Here is an 18,795-nt window from a genome sequence, read left to right as displayed (position 1 = left end):
AAACAGAGATTCTAAGTGTCAATAGGTGCTGTTATTTGGTTGGAAAAGAATGGGGACTAACTTATGCAAAACCTCTCAAATTGTTACTATCACTATTATTACTTTTAGACAAACTTTTAATTTTGGAGCATGGATAGTTGAGAATATGAAGTTCATTAAATTAAGATTGAATGAATAAAACTTAAAAATTCATGGATCCAGAATATATGGTGTTAATTTTTTGCGTTTGGGAGTTTATGATGGGTATCGAATTCCTATTCTGATTCAGTTTAGCTCGCTTGGTTCTCTTTGGAAAGCCACTTGACATTCATTGTTCCAATTTCAATTATATTGAAGAAAAAGTGTCTTTTAATGGAAGGTTGAGGCCTCTGGTGGGTATCAGAGGCACATGAAACTGAGAGGAAAGACAGAATATACGTAAAACCAAACAATCAATTCTGAGGGACATGGCCATGTGGCTCCAACCTGCCCCAGAGTTTCATTTCCCTGATGCTGTCGTCCACAGGCGTCAATGCCTCGTGCCTCAACTATACTATTCAAATAAAAACACAGAAATATTCTTGACTTTACCCCTCCCCTGTCCCTTTGTCTAAATTAATAACAAATCATCATTTCCAAACAAACTCTAAACTTCTAAACTTTAATTAACCCTTAATGCTTAAAAAAATCTTAGATGGTGACGGTGATTAAGTTGAGTGGAACAGACTGTTTCTCTTTAAGTAAAGGTCAATCACTCCAACCAGATCTCATATTCATCTTGCGACTCAAATCAACTCACTCTAAAAAATCCAAAGCAAGCTCAACTTCATTTAAGATTGATCATATCATGAAATATTTTAACTTCTTGGTTTTACCCCAACATAAATAGGTAAATGACAATTTACGAAACCAGTTTGCAGGATTTATGACATTCACTTTATCAAGGGCAAGTTGTCTCAACAATAGTATCGCCTTCCCTAATTGGAAGAGATCCCCAAAACAAACTTGACGATATGTTAGAATGCATTTGTATAATCTGATTGTATAAAAAAAAATCGATAAAACACACTCCACAGAATTAATATGCATTGAAACACAATAAGAGTGGCACAGAAAATATTTTGCTTCCGGAGGTAATGTTGGGAAAATAAGACTGGACCGGAGAAAATGAAAGAAAAAGAAAACTCTGGGAGACGTGTAGCATACAAGAATTTCGTCATCGTCTTCATGAAGAAGCTTATTTATTGGTCTTTGACAAGAGAAAAGGGGGAAGAAGAAGAAGAAGCTACATGCATGTTCAAAGCCATGCTGGGTTCTCCAAGGGAGTAACCACGGCCTTCACTTGCAAGTAGTTTTTAAGACTGTAAATCCCTTTTTCTCTGCCTTGCCCACTCATCTTGTACCCTCCAAAAGGAATTGCAGCATCAAATATATCAAAGCAATTTACCCATACTGTCCCCACTCGCAGTGCTCGAGTCAGAGTGTTTGCTGTGGCTATGCTTTTCGTGAACACTCCGGCTGCCAGGCCATAGCGTGAGTTGTTTGCTCTCCGAATCACTTCATCGAGGTCCCTGAAATCAACCAAGAAATTAGTGCGAGACACGGACAGAGATAACGAGTGGATGTGAAAGTCTTGATCCTTGAAGATGTCACTTTTCTCAATCAAATTCCTCATTTCTTCAAGTCCACATCGTAGTCCTTCAAATTGACTTCCATCAACATGACAGTACTCACATTTACTGAGCACAAGGACAATGTAACAATCGAACTATGAATTTCGTTTTGTTCTTAAGCCATGTCAGAATTGTGGACAACAATGAGATGCCTTAAAATGGATAATCAGAAGAAGAAAAATGACATCTTTGGATAACCAAAACTTCAAACTGCACCAAAAAAACATAGTCCGCTAAAGAGGGATCACTGCACTCACTTGTATTTCAAAATAGATTGCACAGGGCCAAATATCTCATCCTTCGCAATCGACATATTGTCCTGAATGATTCTATAATAAGTAACCCTTGAAACCATGTGTTCAGTTATTTATATCTTATATAAGGTAACTCTGCAAGTAAAAGATATACCTGAACATTTGTAAACACGGTGGGCTTGATATAGAAGCCTTTATCTCCTAGTCTCTCTCCCCCAGTTTCTAGAGAGGCTCCACTTTCAACACCAGATCTTATATACTTCAGTATCTTCTCAAATTGTTCTGAATCAATCTGGTTGTTTGGATTATACATGAAATTGTCAGTATGTGTGTGTTTGATTGTTCAACAATAAAACAGGACGAAATAACCAATTAATCATTTTTCTTCAAACCATCAAGTACATAAATAGGTTACCCTATAAAAGGTTCGTTGCAATATACCTGAGGACCTTGCTCTATTCCCCCCTTGAATGGATCACCAACAGCACGTTTCAAAGCACGTGCCTTGGCTTTTTCAACGAATTCATCATATATACTTTCATGCACAAATGTACGAGACCCAGCACAGCAGCACTGTCCCTGTAGTCAAATGGATGTTCGTCAATCAAATTTTAAGAATAATTCTGAGACATGACTGCTAGCAAGATGCCAAGATCCGACCTAACTATTACATGTTACACACCTGATTAAAGAATAATGCAAAGTGTGCTAGCTCTACGGCTACATCTACATCAGCATCTTCACATACAATGAAGGGGGATTTCCCACCAAGTTCCAGAGTTACAGTCTTGAGATTACTTCTTGCTGCCAGTTCAAGGACGATTTTTCCAGTATCAGTTGATCCAGTAAAAGCAACCTGCAAAAGGTATCAAAATTTGAGGCTCCACGGCCATCATCCTTATAATCCATGTGCAAGAGTTAATTATGAAATTAGCATTTGGAACTTCTTTACAAGACGAAGTCTGAGATATATCAATGTCAAATTAATAAAAGGATTATCATGAAAAATGTTTTTTCCTAAGCAACCGGTCTAACAACAGTCATCTTATTTTGAGATAGAAACTCATTCTTGGTGCCATGAAATACGCCACTAACCGTGAAAGGATTTGCAAAAGTCAGAGTTCCAAAACAGAGTGGAAAACGAAATACCACAAGGGAGGAGGGGATTAATGACTCATAATTGAAACAAACGAGTACTCTTACAAACTTGAGCATCTTAGTACCTTATCGATATCCATATGACTAGCAACAGCAGCACCAGCGGTTGGACCAAATCCAGAGATAATATTTAAAACACCAGAAGGAAGCCCAGCCTGCCAGAGTGATTATAAAATCAGTTTGATGATTGAATATACCTACCACAGTCTATTAATTTCCTCCATCAAAAAAAAAAAAGGACTCAGCTACATGAACAAGTGATTCGACAAAAAGTTTGGTGTACTGTGTATCACTCAATGTCACCCACCTCATGGAATAGCTTAGCTGCATATAAAGCAGATAATGGCGTTTGTTCTGCTGTTTTCAAAACGATAGTGTTGCCACATGCCAACGCAGGCCCAACCTTCCATGCAAACATGAGAAGAGGGAAGTTCCAAGGAATGATCTGACCGGCAACACCAATTGGTTCATGCAATGTTTGCACGTGATGTGGTCCATCGGCAGGAACCGTGAGGCCATGAATCTTATCAGCCCAACCTGAAGAATTCAGACATAGAAGTATTAGAAATTCGGAAGTTACAAAGAATCTATCATACAAGTTTAAGTTGTATATTAGTTGGCCCTCGTACCAGCATAATATCGAATTAGACGAACCAGCATTGGGACTTCAATCTGAGCAGCTTGGGCATATGGCTTCCCGTTGTCCCAAGTCTCAAGTGTCGCAAGCTCATCATTATGCTTCTCAATAAGGTCAGCAGCACGCAGCAATATCTTTTGTCTTTCCTGTAGTTTGCATTTGTAAGACAGGAAAAAACATTGAACAAAGTTCAGAACTTCAGATTTCATGGCTTTGTACGCAGTAAAAAAGCGAAGTTAGAAATTAGCGTAAGAGGTGATTACATAGGCTGTCATTCTTGGCCAAGGCCCTTCATCAAATGCCTTGCGTGCAGCTACAGCTGCTCGATCTACATCTTCAGAGTCACCCTCGGCAACATGTGCAATTACTTCCCCTGTCCTGGGGTCCAATGTTGGAAAAGTTTTGCCTAAAGCCAGAAGAATCCCAGCAGTAACCCAGTAAGATGCCTTTAAAAATTGAATATCCGCTCTGCTTTTTTAATCTCGTAATTGTTCTTTAAATCTTTCAAAGTCAGGTTTCAAACTGTAGATCCTAGTTTCTTGGAAGTATTGAAGGAGATAATGGGAAGGGCAAGTCAAGTTTGACCCCCCAAAAAATATTAAAAAAGGAAAAGAACTCACCGGAAGCAGCATCCACGAATTGCCCATTGATTAGGAGCTGAGTGTGTTCCACTTGAATCGACGGCTTAATCGGTTCTTCAAGAGCAGCAGAAGCAGTACTGTATTTACTCAGCCCTCTACTCAAGTAACCATTCCCACCTAAAGCGTTTGTTTTCAAACATTGATCAGAAAAGGTTTAGAGGCAAAACACGCAATAAACATCCACTAGGAGGGGAACTGCTACTCCAAGCATGTGCGCCCATATTAATATGATTTGTACCAGAAAATAACTATCAAGATGCTACACCTGAAAATAACATGTACTCTCAAAAGGTACTGGGAACTTGTAGTTTAGTCGAGACAAATACCAAACCACAAATCGGGAAATGATAAAGAAACGTTACTAACTGAGGGGGACCGAGGAAGCAATAAATGACAGAAACAGAGCATCGACTTTTCACTGCAATTAAGACCTCCTGGTACGATATTCTCCTCTTTCATATCCCAGCCAGTTACCCGCCCCACAATCCCACATCATTCCCTCGTATTGTTTACTTCCTTAGACTTTGATCCAGTACGATCCACAAGAAATTGAAGTCTAAACTATATCTCAAATCCCCAGTAAATCAACTTAACAGGAGAAAAGAAATTAAAGGAAAAAAAATGAAAAGCTGGGAAGAAGTCGCATCAACATTTGGTTCTGCTGAACAATAGGTTCTGACATTTTCTGAGAAACGAACAGCACCATCAACAAAACAATCAGATCAGCGAGCCGACTGATATGAAAAGATCATGGAAGTGATGAATAATTAATACCTCCTCGGGAAAACAGCGAAGCAGAAGCGAGAGAGCGAGAGAGCAGCCTTGAGATCCTCATCGATGAAGCCATATCTCCCTCTTAGGCTGTTCGTGCTCGCAGTAGTATTATTATTTATGGGAGGGATGACTATTATATACACGAAAGTGTCGGGATAGACTTTAATGAAATAATACAATATAATATTTCTAAATTCTAATTTGAATGAATCCCTTATTCATATCTGTGACTTTACAATAGTTCCAAAACTGAAATTCAAAATTCGACGCACGTCATAATTTTCTCGCCGATTAAAACCAAGTGTACATACATACACAGTGTCTCAACTCGCGAACGCGCACAGTCGCCCGCCCAGGGGAAGACGAAGAAAAGCAAAACGCATGGCATGGGCCAACCGATATGCGCTGCGCACCTACCACGAGATCCTGACGTGGGCAATTACTATTTACTAGTGAAAATCAAATTTATAAAAGGGCAATTGCTAAAAAGGACCGAGATCCTTCAAAGGAAATTACAGTCAAATGAAAAATTACTTGAAGGATCAAAGACCTTAATTCCGTGGTCCTTTTTCCCAAATAATTTCATCCCTGGGTCCTTTTTAGCTAGTTTTCTATTTATAAATTTGATAAATTTATTGTTATAAATAATTAATAAATATACATATCGCTTGTAATTGTCTTTTTTTCCCCGATAACGGCATGTGATAATCTTTTAGCCGCATGGCGTGGGCCTTCCACATTATAGGAGATTGCATGGCATTCATTGCTACAAATACAAAGTACAAACAACGTCACGAGTCTCACCATTTTTGCCTTCGGGTGCGCGTGCCTCATCATTTTTCCTACTTTAGCAGTGCAGAGTATGGGATCACATTAAATTAAATTAAATATTTTTAAAAATCAGATTTTTACCCCTAAATTATGATGTCACAAGGACTATTTCTATGCCAAAATAAAAAACACAAGACTACTTCAAATGATATGGATAATGGATAATGGCCAGATAAAATTTTTAAAATTTTAAAACTTAAGTATCATTTTTATTAGGAAATTTAAGATGTTTAACTTGTAAATGTATGAAATTTAACTTATTAATATGGTAAGAGGTCAACTTGTAAATGTAAAAATTTTGAGTAGTAAATCTTAAAAATTTACTTACAAATACTCCATTTCTTAAAAAATGTATAGCATTTTAACCGAATTTTACTCTTAATAAAGTAGTTACTTGTCTTCAAATTAACTTTATCCTTCCATATAAGTCTTTAATAGAATATTTTACTTTAAAATAAATGTAAAATAATTTATTTAATAGGGAAACTTTTGAAAAAAAAACAATGATTATATCTTAAAAAACTAAAAATACCTTACATTTTTTAATATTTAACTCTTCAAAAAAATATCTTATATTTTTTAACGAAATAAGTATGTGATATTTGATTTATAAATATCAAAAGATTCCTTTCAATCCGAAATATAAGTCTTTTTTTCTCACTAATATTGATTCAAAATATGAATAAATTAATTTTTTACACATTGTATTTATTAATCTAGATCTAGATTCCTGTATTCACTAAAAATTTATGACATTCTCTCACTTGTCATAAACTGAGATTAAAGATAAAAAAATATACATTTTTATAAGAATAAATATTTTATTCCTAAATGAATTATTGTTAAAAGTTACTTATATTTTGAATTAAATGTAGTATTAATATTTCAATACAAAATATTTCTTGATCGGTCAACAACCATTGTTGATCAATCAATGCGGGTTAATTGGTGTCAAAAGAATTGAGGACTTTTGTATTACTTTCTTCGTCTCAAATTATATAATACTTTTAAATAAAATTTCACAAATCAATAAATTTATTAAATATACTTGACAATTTTATTTTTTTTAAATAAAAATATAAACTTTTAAAAATACCCATCACTTGATATATTGGAAAAATAAGTGGTGAAAATTAATTATAGAGAGAGAAAGGGTAATATTAGAATTGGTGCATTTAATGAAATCTTAATCTACTCAAAGTGTCTTATATTTTAAAATAATTTTTTTTAAAAGTGCCTTATAATTTCAGACGAAAAGAGTATTTTATATGATAAATTAACTCTAACCAAATCTCATTGAATTTTAGAGTATTTTTATAAATTTATGAAACTTACTTATAAATAAGTCCCAGCCTATTTGTAATTTTCCTTTCTTAATATACCATTTCATGCCAATTTGAATTAGGATTTATTTATGATACTTTTAAAAATAAGGGGAATGATGTTAAAGAAACAAAGACAATTGAATTAAATCTAAAAAAATAGAAATATAAGATAAAAACATTAAAGGACAAAAATATTAAATTAAATTTAAACAATGACAAAATGTTTGAAAAATCTAGAATAAATACAAAAGTTCCCTTCGTGAATTTGTATAAAAGTTTAACACAATCATTTCATGGTTTGCAATCCACATAGCAAAAATGTGAGAGCAGAGATTCAATAATTTGAAGGGGGGGGGGGTGGAACTTATCAAATATGTCATTACTCGAAATCGTCTTCCCTTACGTACTGAATCTTGTTTGCAAATTTTTATTTTAACAATTTCAAATGATCAAATAAAAAATAATAAATTCTTAGACCTACTCAATAAATCATATTTCATCCTTATTTTAGATTTTAAATTTTTTATTTAACTTTAATTCAATATTTTAGTCTTCTAATATCATTCCCCTAATCTATCTAATGTCATATTCTAGAATTTTAAAATGGACTAAAGGGCAATCTATCTCATAGACTATAGGTCTAAGAGTGTTTGAAATTTTAAATTTATTTTTTTATATAATGTTATCTTTAACTTTTAAAAACTATATAATGTCACTCATATCATTAACAAATGTTAATATTAACTATTAGTTGATTTGAAAATAATAAAAGTTAATCTAAAAAATTACAGACAAAGATCCAAAAATATAAAAAAAATATTATTTTCTGTAATTTTTTAGTCAACTAATTATTAATGTTAATTTTTGTTAATTATGGAAATATCATTATACCATTTTTAATAATTGAAGCCTAACGTTGTGCTAAAGATGAGAGGTCAAATTGCTATTTAAACTCCTTTAAAATTTATCATGTTTCATACTTTTTTAATAAAAAATGTAAGGCATTTTTAACCGAATCTCACCTCCTAATAAAATAGTTATTTATTTTTAAACTAACCTTATCTTTTCATATTTATCCCTATTAAACATCTTACAATAAATATAAAGTCACTATCAATAGATACACTTAAAAAAAAAAACAACGATCACATGTCAAAAAGATTATAAATATCTTATATTTTTTAATATCTAACTTATAAAAAAATGTCTTTTAATGGAGGGAGTATATGGTATCGTGCGAATTTCTGCCTATGCTAATGCTACACCAATCGGTCGGTGTTGAACTCAAACAATCTATAACGCTATCATGAATGGTGGTGCTGATACACGACACCAAATTGAAGAAAACGTGGGCATGATGGATACAGATTTTGTTGCCAATTCAATGCACATGGATCCAATTTCGGAGATATGAAAAAGGGGTTTGCTATTTTTTATTGATCACAGGCAAATCAATCGGTCGTATATATGTTGGCGAGTCAACGAGTTTGAATTCATAGTTCAATAGTGGATGTCATTGCTTAAAGAATATAAATACGAATCTCTCGTATTTGGGGGCTCTTCAAGCTTTTTCCTGTCCGTGATAAGCTTGTTGACAATTACTCTTACTCCTCTTGTCGTTTTTACATGCATGATCTGTATCTACTATTAAAATATGGGTCAATCTGATTTCACTAATACACCATTGAATCAATGCTTTTACAAATTTAATAACATATTTTGTTTATAACTTATCTGATCATAGCTTGATTGTAATTTTGATTACTAACTGCTAACCTTATGCCTTAATTGATATAATGACTGATTTCATTCTCAATATATTATGTCTGAAAAATTTGTTCACTTACATTAAGAAATGTTATTATATTGCTTTATTTATTCAAAAAACATCACAAGTTTTTAACTATACTCTCATGACGTAAAAGAATATAAATATATAAATGTTATTGTGAAAGATAGAGCCAATAAAAACATTAAAAAAAAAAGACTCTCTGTTATCTGTACAAGATCATCATGTTTTTTCAAGTTTCAAGAATCAAGAATATGATTAAAAACAAAGGATAAAAATTGAACATGGTTTCAAAATTTTACAAGACACTTTATAACTGTGAACGCCTTTTGTTTTAGTAAAATAATGACTTATAAAAAGGACAAGGGAAGTATTAAATATTTGTCCATCAATTATTTCCAGCAAATTAAATTCATGTTTTTTATTTTTATTTTTAAATCTAATTATTGTATATTATTTAATTATTGATTAATTGATTATTCTTTTGCATGCTATTTACCTAAGATATAATACTGTAATATTGTCGGGCTTAATTAAGATGACACGCAACATAATTTTTTTCACCGACAAGGGCAAATGTAGGAGAATATGAGAAGGATAAGTCAACGTCATCGAAGAAAGAGGGAAATAAATATTTCTGAATTGTAAGATAATCTTCAAAGTCATCAACCTAACTTACGTCTACGAGGCTACTATTACTTCTACCGGACAAATTCTGAAGTATGCCAAAATGACGTGTCCAATAAAACATAATATTTAGATAATACTAAATACAAATTAATTATGATATTAATAATAAAGTCATCAACCTAACCTACTAGGCTACTATTACTTCTATCGGAGAAATTCTGCCGAAATGACGTGGCTAATAAAATATATTTCCGTTAAAAAGATAAAATATTTTTAATTAAATTTTACTGCCTAATAAAATAATTATTTATTTTTAAATTAATCTTATTTTTTCATTCTTACTCTTAAAAATATCCTATAATAAATATAAAGTTATTATTATTAGAGACATTTTAAGAAAAAAAGATAATGATTACACCCCGAAAGATTAAAAATACTTTATATTTTTTAAACATTTAACTTTTCAAAAAATGTCTTATATTTTTAAATGAAGAGAGTAATATTTAAATAATACTAAATATAAATTAATTATGATATTAATAATAATATAGAAAGAAAATATAAGAAATTAATACAAATTCTGTTATAAAAATAAAATTAATTAATATTAATGATAATTGATCTTTTTTTAAGTATAATAAGGTCCTCATTTTATATCACTTATTCCATTCTCTCTCCAGATTCTCTTCAAATTCAAAATGTCCCATTGGTCAAATATTCTATTTCATTCCAATTTTTTTAAACTTGTTTGTTTAAAATTTTAAAAAAATAAGTTATTTTTAGATAGTTTAAAAATTTTATAAAAAATATTTTGTAGAGATTTTACAAAAAAAAAAGACATTATTTAATGTTCAATTATAATAATAAAAAATGATTATTATGTATCAAAAAATAATTATTAAGTTGTTATTTTTAAATTTTATGATTTCATTGATTTTTATTTTAAAAAATAATTTATTATTCTATTATTTTAAAATTTTATGATATTTTTAGGTATTTCGCTTTTTTAAAATACTTTTTTTCATTTAATGTGTTAGATTTGTTTTTTGGAATAAATAAGGATATAATTATATATGATTAAATGCAAAAACAATACAATCAAAGTAAAAATAAGAGAACAAAGCCACATCCCAAACAAATTAATTTACTCTTTCATTATTCACCACTTACAGCAATCAGATGGGGGATAATCAAGAGCTCAAAAAGAGAATCTGAAACTATGAGAAAAAGTAACTAAAATATTAGCTAAGTCGTTAGCCTCTCGAAAAGTAAAATTAAAAACAAAAGTCTAATTTCTGTTAACAAACTTTTTGACCTTCAAAATATCTTTTCAAAAAGGATGGTCAATAATGAAATCTTCAAGAATCAAGTTGGGAGTTTCGATGCAGTCTGAGTAACTTCCACTTGTTTTAAGTCGAGATTGTAACAAAATTTCAGCCCCTTGGTCAATAATAAAATCTTTGAGAATTAAGTTAGAATATTTTTAAAAGCTACTTAAAGTAATTTTTTAAAATAATTAAAAATCTTTCTTTGTTTTTTTTTTAATGTTTTGCTTGGTGGTTCTGAAAGAAATCTCCTCTTAATCTTTCCTTGATTATATCAGATGTGTACGCTATCATTCCTCCAAGAATCCTCGAGTAATCAAGAAGGAAAAGTGGAGAACACTTGGATCATTAATAAATTAGTTCAGTACCAATTTCCTATCGGAAAAGTAAACCTTCTTTTCAACTTCATCTTGGAAAGTAAACCTCCGACAGTAGTGATCGATTTAATTGGAGGTAAACCTACAGTTGTTCCAAACTTCCAAAAAGTCAAGGGTGCTCCAATACACGTGCAAATCAATGTTGGATAGTTACTAACAACATTAAGTACAAGGCAGAAAAGTTTACCTTCCGTAGTAAGATGTTTCTAGACATGGAATTGTTTACCAAAAACCATAGCATGATTTACTACGTTGAGGAAAACTAAAACGTCTGACTAGTACAATTCAGTTCTTCAAAAACCATGAAAATTTTGTATAGTTACTTTCATATGTCTAATGACAAATTATTCATTCTCAAAACTTTTTGTAAATGCTGATTTCATTTTAATTCGTTATTGTACGTGCGGTAGATTTGAGACTAGATGCTTAAAATATAAAATCATTTATTAATATCAATATTAAAAAAAGATAATGATTATAACTCAAAAGACTGAAAATACTTTATATTTTTAAATATCTAATTCTTTCAAAAAATACTTTATATTTTTTAATGAAGGGAATAAGTTTTAAAGTTTTTCTTAATTCTGATAAAATATGTTAGAAGTGAGTTATAAATAAGATTAGATGAGTGTATCTAAAAATTCAACTAATCTATTACTTTATCCTTGATAAATATGCATACTTTAAAATAAATATTTCAACATTTAATAGGTAAAGAAGGGTAAAAATGAACACAAAAATTATAGAAGTATTTTATAAATAGGATCAAGATAAATATTTTATTTGCCATAAAAACATAGCAAGAAGAGTGAGATATAGCTCCCCAAACATGTCTTACATAATAACATAAACTTAAACTTGAGATGTTGTATTTAAATGACTACTCCTCCAATCCATTTTACAAGTTATTTTGTAAAAATAGTGATTCTAATTACAGGGTATCAAACAAAAAAAAAGAAATAATGTTGATGTTTTATCTTTTAATTTGAAAAAAATATTTGCACAAACAATATGACCACTCATAATTTTTCTATAATTAATAAGAGTGAAATTCAAAAATTGATTTGTTTTTTAATAAATGAAACAATACAATAAACTTTTTAAAGCACGTGATAAATGGAAAAAAAAGTCTCAGACACCTTACAAAAAAAATGTCTCAGACACCTCAAAAATGAAACAATCTTATATTTTTAATTGTTTATTTGTAAACAATTTCTTTATTAATTTATTAAATATTAATAATTCTTACAGACTGCTGGAATAAAAAACTTCACTATTGAATTTTGTTATAACGATTCCTTATATATATATATATAAATTAATAACCATTGATTTAACTATTGTGCACTACAACAGAAGTGAAATTGTAGTGGAAGAAAATTATTAATTTATATTTTCTTTCTATTATTTAATTATGAGACTTACACCATTAAAGGTCACCCGGTTTTACTCAAGTTATTTTGAATTGTTTTCAGTACAATACGTCCATCAGTCAACAATACATAACCTTGGAAAGAGGAGGCTACCCAAATTTGAATAATCATTTTAATGTAGACAAGCCTCAAAACTAAATTAATCTTAATAAATCATTAATTGAAAATAAAAAATCTGGATATTTTAATTCACACGCCCAGCACAATTGAATCAGTACAATTTTCCTCAAGTGAATCTGAATCCGATTTTTTTCCCGTCTGCTCAGCTGGCATGTTTGTATTGGAGCTGCTCCCAAAGAATAGAAGAGACGTACGGCTTCGCTTTGCGTGAACTTGCAAACTAGTACTCATTGGTAACGAGACAATGACCATTCGGCCAGCCGCATATCTTGGAACATGAGTGATTGATCAGAACTTTTCATTCCTTACAAGGTTTTTCCTTTTGTTTTGAACAAACATTCTTTATCAGCTTGATGGCCTAAAATTTTCCTGAAGCATGTGAAAAGGATCAGGATCGTCTTTAAAATTAAAAAATATCATACATATATATATATATATATATACACTCTATGTATGCATGTATATATCTCAACTGTTAAAATTCTCAATTCCATTATCTTACTATTCATTCCATCAAATTTTATTGTTATTAAAGCCCCACATTTAAATTTAAAAAAAACATACATTTAAATCTTTACACTTTACACATATTTTGTTATAAATCTTTTTATTTTTTAGGTATTTTAATTTTCTATACTTTTATTTTTTAGTATTTTAAGTTTCTAAATGAACAAAGTGTAAGGATTTTCGATGAACGTAAAATATTAAAAAAATAAAAATATAACGACCCAAAACGTTGAAAAAAAGTGTAGGAATTTATAACAAAATATGAGCAAAATATAGAGACCAAAAGGTATATTTTTTAATTTTTTAATATTTTTAGTAAATCCTACCATTTTTTATATGAGTAAGGATTTAAAATGCCCCTCAAGTAGGTAAAAAAGGTTAGGATTACCCCTAAATTCAATAAAAAGTTATTTATATCCTTTAATTGTTAATATTTTTGATTCTGTTACCCTGTCATCTATTTTGTCAAATTTCACCTCAGCTCACATTTGATTTTTTTAATATTTTAATGAGTCCCACCATTTTTTTTATATTTTAAATAGGTCTCATCAGGGCTTAGGCCACAACTCTAAGTGAGCCTCTGTTCAAATTTATAAGAATTTAAACTTTACACCATGAGTCTCTAATAGCTCTAAGCTTGATTTTTGTTACTATAATTTCTAATCTTGTCCTCAAATCTACTATTGTTAAATGGTGTCAAATTTTCACCAACCATTGCAGGAACATGGTTTCAATACACTCTTCAACTTAGTCATTTATGACGATAACAAAACTACAATTAGCGTAATGGGTGCTCCGTCATTGCTGCTCCACTTGCTTAAATCCAAGAATGAGCGAACAAGAGAGAGAATGAAGGAGAGAAAGAGAGGGAGGGAGGAGAGAGAGACGAGTATTTTAAAAATAAAAAGAAATATTAAAAAATGATAGGACTTACTAAAAATATTAAAAAATTCAAATGGAATTGACATAATAGATAGCAGGGTATTAGAATTAAAAATCTTCACAGTTGAAAGACATAAATGATCATTTCTTAACTTTAGAGGTCACTTTGATCCCTTTCACTTAGTTGAGGAGTATTTTAAACCTTTAACCTCAAAAAATATAATAAAATATTAAGTGGGTCTCACTACTATATATTATTAAAAATATTTTAAAAATTCATGCGGGCTCCACTAACAGATAATTAACGATAGGGGCATGAAAGATGCAAATTTTTGAGATTGAAAAATAAAATTGACTTCAAGTCAAGTTTATAATTATTTGTGAATTTCTTGTATAGTTTAAGAAAAAAGTGACCCTTAATCCTTATTTATATCTAATTTTTTAATTTAGAATTAATTTTAAATTTTTTTAAGATCTTGCTGTCACACTCATTTTCATATTTCATAAAGATTAATATGTTATTCTCCCAATTAATTATATGCTTAAAATATATTAATGTTTTTTACAAATAATAAAGTTATTATTATTCATACAAAACTAATAATTTTGCTCCTCTATTTTGTCTTGCTTAGCTAGGCATGGAGGAAAAAAAATTAGAAAGAATGACATTGAGGCCTTAAAAAAGAAAATATTTATAATAATGACCCATCAATTTTGTGTCAGATATTGTGTTATAAAAATACAAATGTGTTGTTGTGAAAAGCTGAACTTCAGCCTGTTAAATTTTTTAGGAAATTCTAACAAAAAAATATAAGTTAATATTTTGTTTTTTACAACAACATGTCTGTATTTTCACAACACAATATTCTATGCAAAATTGATAGGTCCTTATTATAGTAATTTTTTTTTAAGCTTTCAATGTCATTTTCCCAAAAAATTACATCCTCTAATTTTCTTTTCTCTTCTCCTCCTCCTTATTATTTTTTAAGTGAGTTGAGCACTGTATAAATTCTAATAAAGATCTCACTGGGCAAAAACAATTGTTTAGCTGCCCGACAATCAACATGGGACCTCACATTACCTCCCCCCCCCCCCCCCAAAAAAAAAGAAAAAAAAAAACACATTGCCTATGTTAAAACAGCTAATAAATATGTTACGATAAAAAGATTCATTTTTATAAAATTAATTATAATTATAGTTATAATATATAACGATAAATATTAGTTGTTGTTTTTAGATTATTTAAAAAGAAAACAAACTGTGTAAATTGACTACTCCTGCTTGTTGATCACCATGTCATGAGTTAATTCTGCACAAAAAATAACTTCCCCGCATGCAGTTGATAGTAACACATCGAGTCTCTTAAATAAAAATAAATATCAAGAGTAAGGGTGATTGTTGTTCAAATTTGGATCTCTGAACCTAAATTGTTTATTCACTCAATAAATATCTCATATGACATAATAATACTAAATCTTTTAATAAAACAACAAATCTTAAATTTTTGAAGGTGACAATGTACATAAAAAGTGATTTGACAGTGAATTGTTAATAAAATCTAATGTTCATAATTGAAATATTTATTGAATGGGTGAATTTAAGTCATTTATAAAAACCAATTGCTTATTACTTTAGTCCCCTGTGGTCAAGTTGATTGCATCCAAGTTTGTTTCCGTAAAACTCTGCATTTCTAAATCCATAATTCCAGCATAAATCTGGTCCTTTTGTCAGGGAAATTACATCTGGACATATCATATATTTTCAAAGAAGGTAGTAAATTGTTTGGAAAGCAATGGAGAGGATCTTTTGCTATCGAAAATTACTTAAAAATTGTTAAAAAAAAACTAAAAACAACTTTTAAAAAGTAATCCGACATTTGATAAACGAATTTTTAAAAACATTGCAAAAAGACTTTACAAAATAAAAGAAAAGCCATTTTGAAAATTTATCAAAGTAGTTTTAGCTTCTAAAAGTGGCAACTAAACATGCGCTATTTTTGCATTAACATCTAACCTAACATCTCCATGACCTAATGGTGCTTAGAAAGCTCTATTTAAAGAAAATACTAGTAGGGCAGCCTAAAATGTGCCAAGAGTCCTGGCAGTTAAAAAAAAGCTTGAATATTATCTAGGCAGGGCAATGTCTAGAACAATAATTAATGAACTATTCTTATTTTTTAATTATACTAGTAGACCCAGACAGTAATTAAGAAAGGTGAATCTTACCGAATTAAATCACTACTTATACAAGAATTATAGTTCAAACTCTCAATTATTTATTTAAGTGATGAGAGTTTTTATCATTCACGCAAATTTTAATTAATTTTTTATGAACTGTTCTAAAACATGTAAGCTAAGTGAAAGTAATCATGGAGATTGGATGACCATGGGAAGAGTAGTAAAATACTAGTAAAAAATGAATTTTCTTTTCACTTCTTAAGGCAGAAGTGGAGAGATGTGAATAGTTGACGCATACTTGAGAAATTCTTACCTGAGCTTGGTATATATACTACACCATTCATATTTTATTTAATAAAATTATATCAAGCTATTCAAATAAATTATTATTATTATTATTATTATTATTATTATTATTTTTAATGATTTTATTTTTTAATAAATTGCCTCTTTCATTTCTAATTTTATTCTCTCTGTATTACAATCAACGGCACACAAAATTAATTTATATTTACAATTACCTAACATCACATATTTTTATTAGACAGCATACGTACTCCATCTTAATTTATAAAATATTTTTAGACATATTTTGATGTTCTAAAATATAATATATTCTGATAAAATAAAATTTTATTAATCATACTTTTTAATATTATCATTCATTTCTTATTATATTTTATCTCTCTATTAAATACTTCTCAGACACTAAAGTTTATATTAAATGAGAGTATTTATGGAGATTTATATTTGTGTTTTAAAAAAATATTATTAAAAGTATTTAATAAATTTTATTGACATGTATTATAATTTTATTAAAAATATTTTATAAATTGAAATTGAAAATATATGACTGAAAGTTCGAATATCAACCATCTCCACCGGAGTATCAATTTAATTGAGAGATGTGTACTTAAAGTTAAACTACCAGATGATGCCGGCTGATCTAGTGCTTGTGCTTTAAAAATAGTAATAATAATTGAGAAGCAATCATAGAGGACCACGTGAAGAATAGTGAAGTAATTCAAAATGAATCAGCTTTCCACTTCCCAAGTTGTGGTAATATAATAATAAATAATGCATTATCAAAATAACAATGATAATAAATAACGACAATAACGTGAGGCCACATTGGCCCAAGAAAATTGAGAAGGGGTCCAATAAATGGGCGAGTACAAGTGGAGGATATTATTCTTGATGCCTGAAAATCAAAATACAACTAGAAAATATTCCAAAGCAATATTTATTTATTCTTTTGCCGAATATTTGTTATTTATGTGTTTATGCGGATATATGATTAACTGATTACACTCTTCCACCTTATTAATCAGCGTATACTTTTATACATGCAACTGTAAGCTGTTACAGTAACTGCATCACGCCGCTACTTTCCTCACTTAAAAAAGATCTCGACTTTAAACTAGGCATTAATATATTTATATGTTTATGTGGATCGTGGATATGTGTCTTTTTTTTTAAAATAAAGAAGGGCTTGGTTTAAAAATAAATTTTTTAAAAAATATTTTATCTAATTTTTTCATTCATATTTTATGTTTTTCTGATCAACCCGCACGCTGAGCCGAATGTTAGGATTCACGACGTCGATGCAAATAATCAAACAGTACTATTTCTTGACAATTTTTATATCAATTATATATATATATATATATTAATGCATGACATAAAACACAAAATACCTAAAAAATAAATCATATTTCCTCCGTTAAAAGATAAAAGAGATTTTTAACAGAATCTCACCTCATAATAAATTAGATACTTATTTTTCAACTAATCTTATCTTTTCATATATACCCCTATACAATAAATATAAAGTTATTATTAATAAGTGCATTTTAAAAAAAATAATGATTGCACAATGAAAAACTAAAAATATTTTATATTTTTTTACATATAACTCCTCAAAAAATACCTTACATTTTTAATAGAAGGAGTATTAATTATTACGTGTGAAAATAATTATAACTTGATATTAAGTTTTTATATTATTTGATATTTGATGATGTCATTTTATAAAGTGTAACGTTCATAATGAATTACACTATTAAGTATTGCAATTTATGTTTTAAGCACAGCGTAACAAATTCAATTGGGTGTATGAAGAGTAAATTTGATTCCCACAAAATAGTACTGTTAAATTCAATGTCATGATCCTATCTGGAATCGACTTTAGAAAGTACAGATGCCTCAAAGATGTGAGACTTTTATTTGGGTTGCTCTACATGATAGACTTCTTAGCAATAAAGGCCCTCACGCTTGGGCTTG

At 29.7% G+C, this 18,795-nt stretch overlaps 1 protein-coding gene across 1 annotated transcript; it reads right to left on the bottom strand.

The window, feature by feature from the left end:
- Nucleotides 1–1,034: 1,034 nt before the first annotated feature.
- On the bottom strand, nucleotides 1,035–5,273 carry LOC129311591 (benzaldehyde dehydrogenase, mitochondrial). Its single transcript, XM_054953935.1, has 11 exons — nucleotides 5,117–5,273; nucleotides 4,322–4,459; nucleotides 3,965–4,107; nucleotides 3,694–3,847; nucleotides 3,372–3,601; nucleotides 3,130–3,219; nucleotides 2,589–2,762; nucleotides 2,348–2,485; nucleotides 2,061–2,198; nucleotides 1,910–1,971; nucleotides 1,035–1,550 (listed from the first exon to the last, which is right to left on the bottom strand). The coding sequence occupies exons 1-11, from the start codon at nucleotides 5,187–5,189 to the stop codon at nucleotides 1,277–1,279; spliced, it is 1,614 nt and encodes a 537-aa protein (XP_054809910.1). The 5' UTR covers nucleotides 5,190–5,273; the 3' UTR covers nucleotides 1,035–1,276.
- Nucleotides 5,274–18,795: the final 13,522 nt, after the last annotated feature.

This window comes from Prosopis cineraria, unplaced genomic scaffold (assembly GCF_029017545.1).
Source record: "Prosopis cineraria cultivar Desert tree isolate PC_DT_omini unplaced genomic scaffold, ASM2901754v1 PC5, whole genome shotgun sequence".
NCBI classification, from domain to species: domain Eukaryota; kingdom Viridiplantae; phylum Streptophyta; class Magnoliopsida; order Fabales; family Fabaceae; genus Prosopis; species Prosopis cineraria.
The sequence above is the reverse complement of the archived record's forward strand: the minus strand, read 5'-3'. Positions and strand labels throughout refer to the sequence as shown.

Coding starts and splice junctions, on each gene's coding strand:
- LOC129311591 (XM_054953935.1), bottom strand. CDS start 5,189: ATGGCTTCATCGATGAGGATCTCAAGGCTGCTCTCTCGCTCTCTCGCT. Junction 3,220..3,371: donor CAGCTAAGCTATTCCATGAG/GTGGGTGACATT, acceptor TCACTCTGGCAG/GCTGGGCTTCCTTCTGGTGT. Junction 2,199..2,347: donor GAATAGAGCAAGGTCCTCAG/GTATATTGCAAC, acceptor CCAAACAACCAG/ATTGATTCAGAACAATTTGA.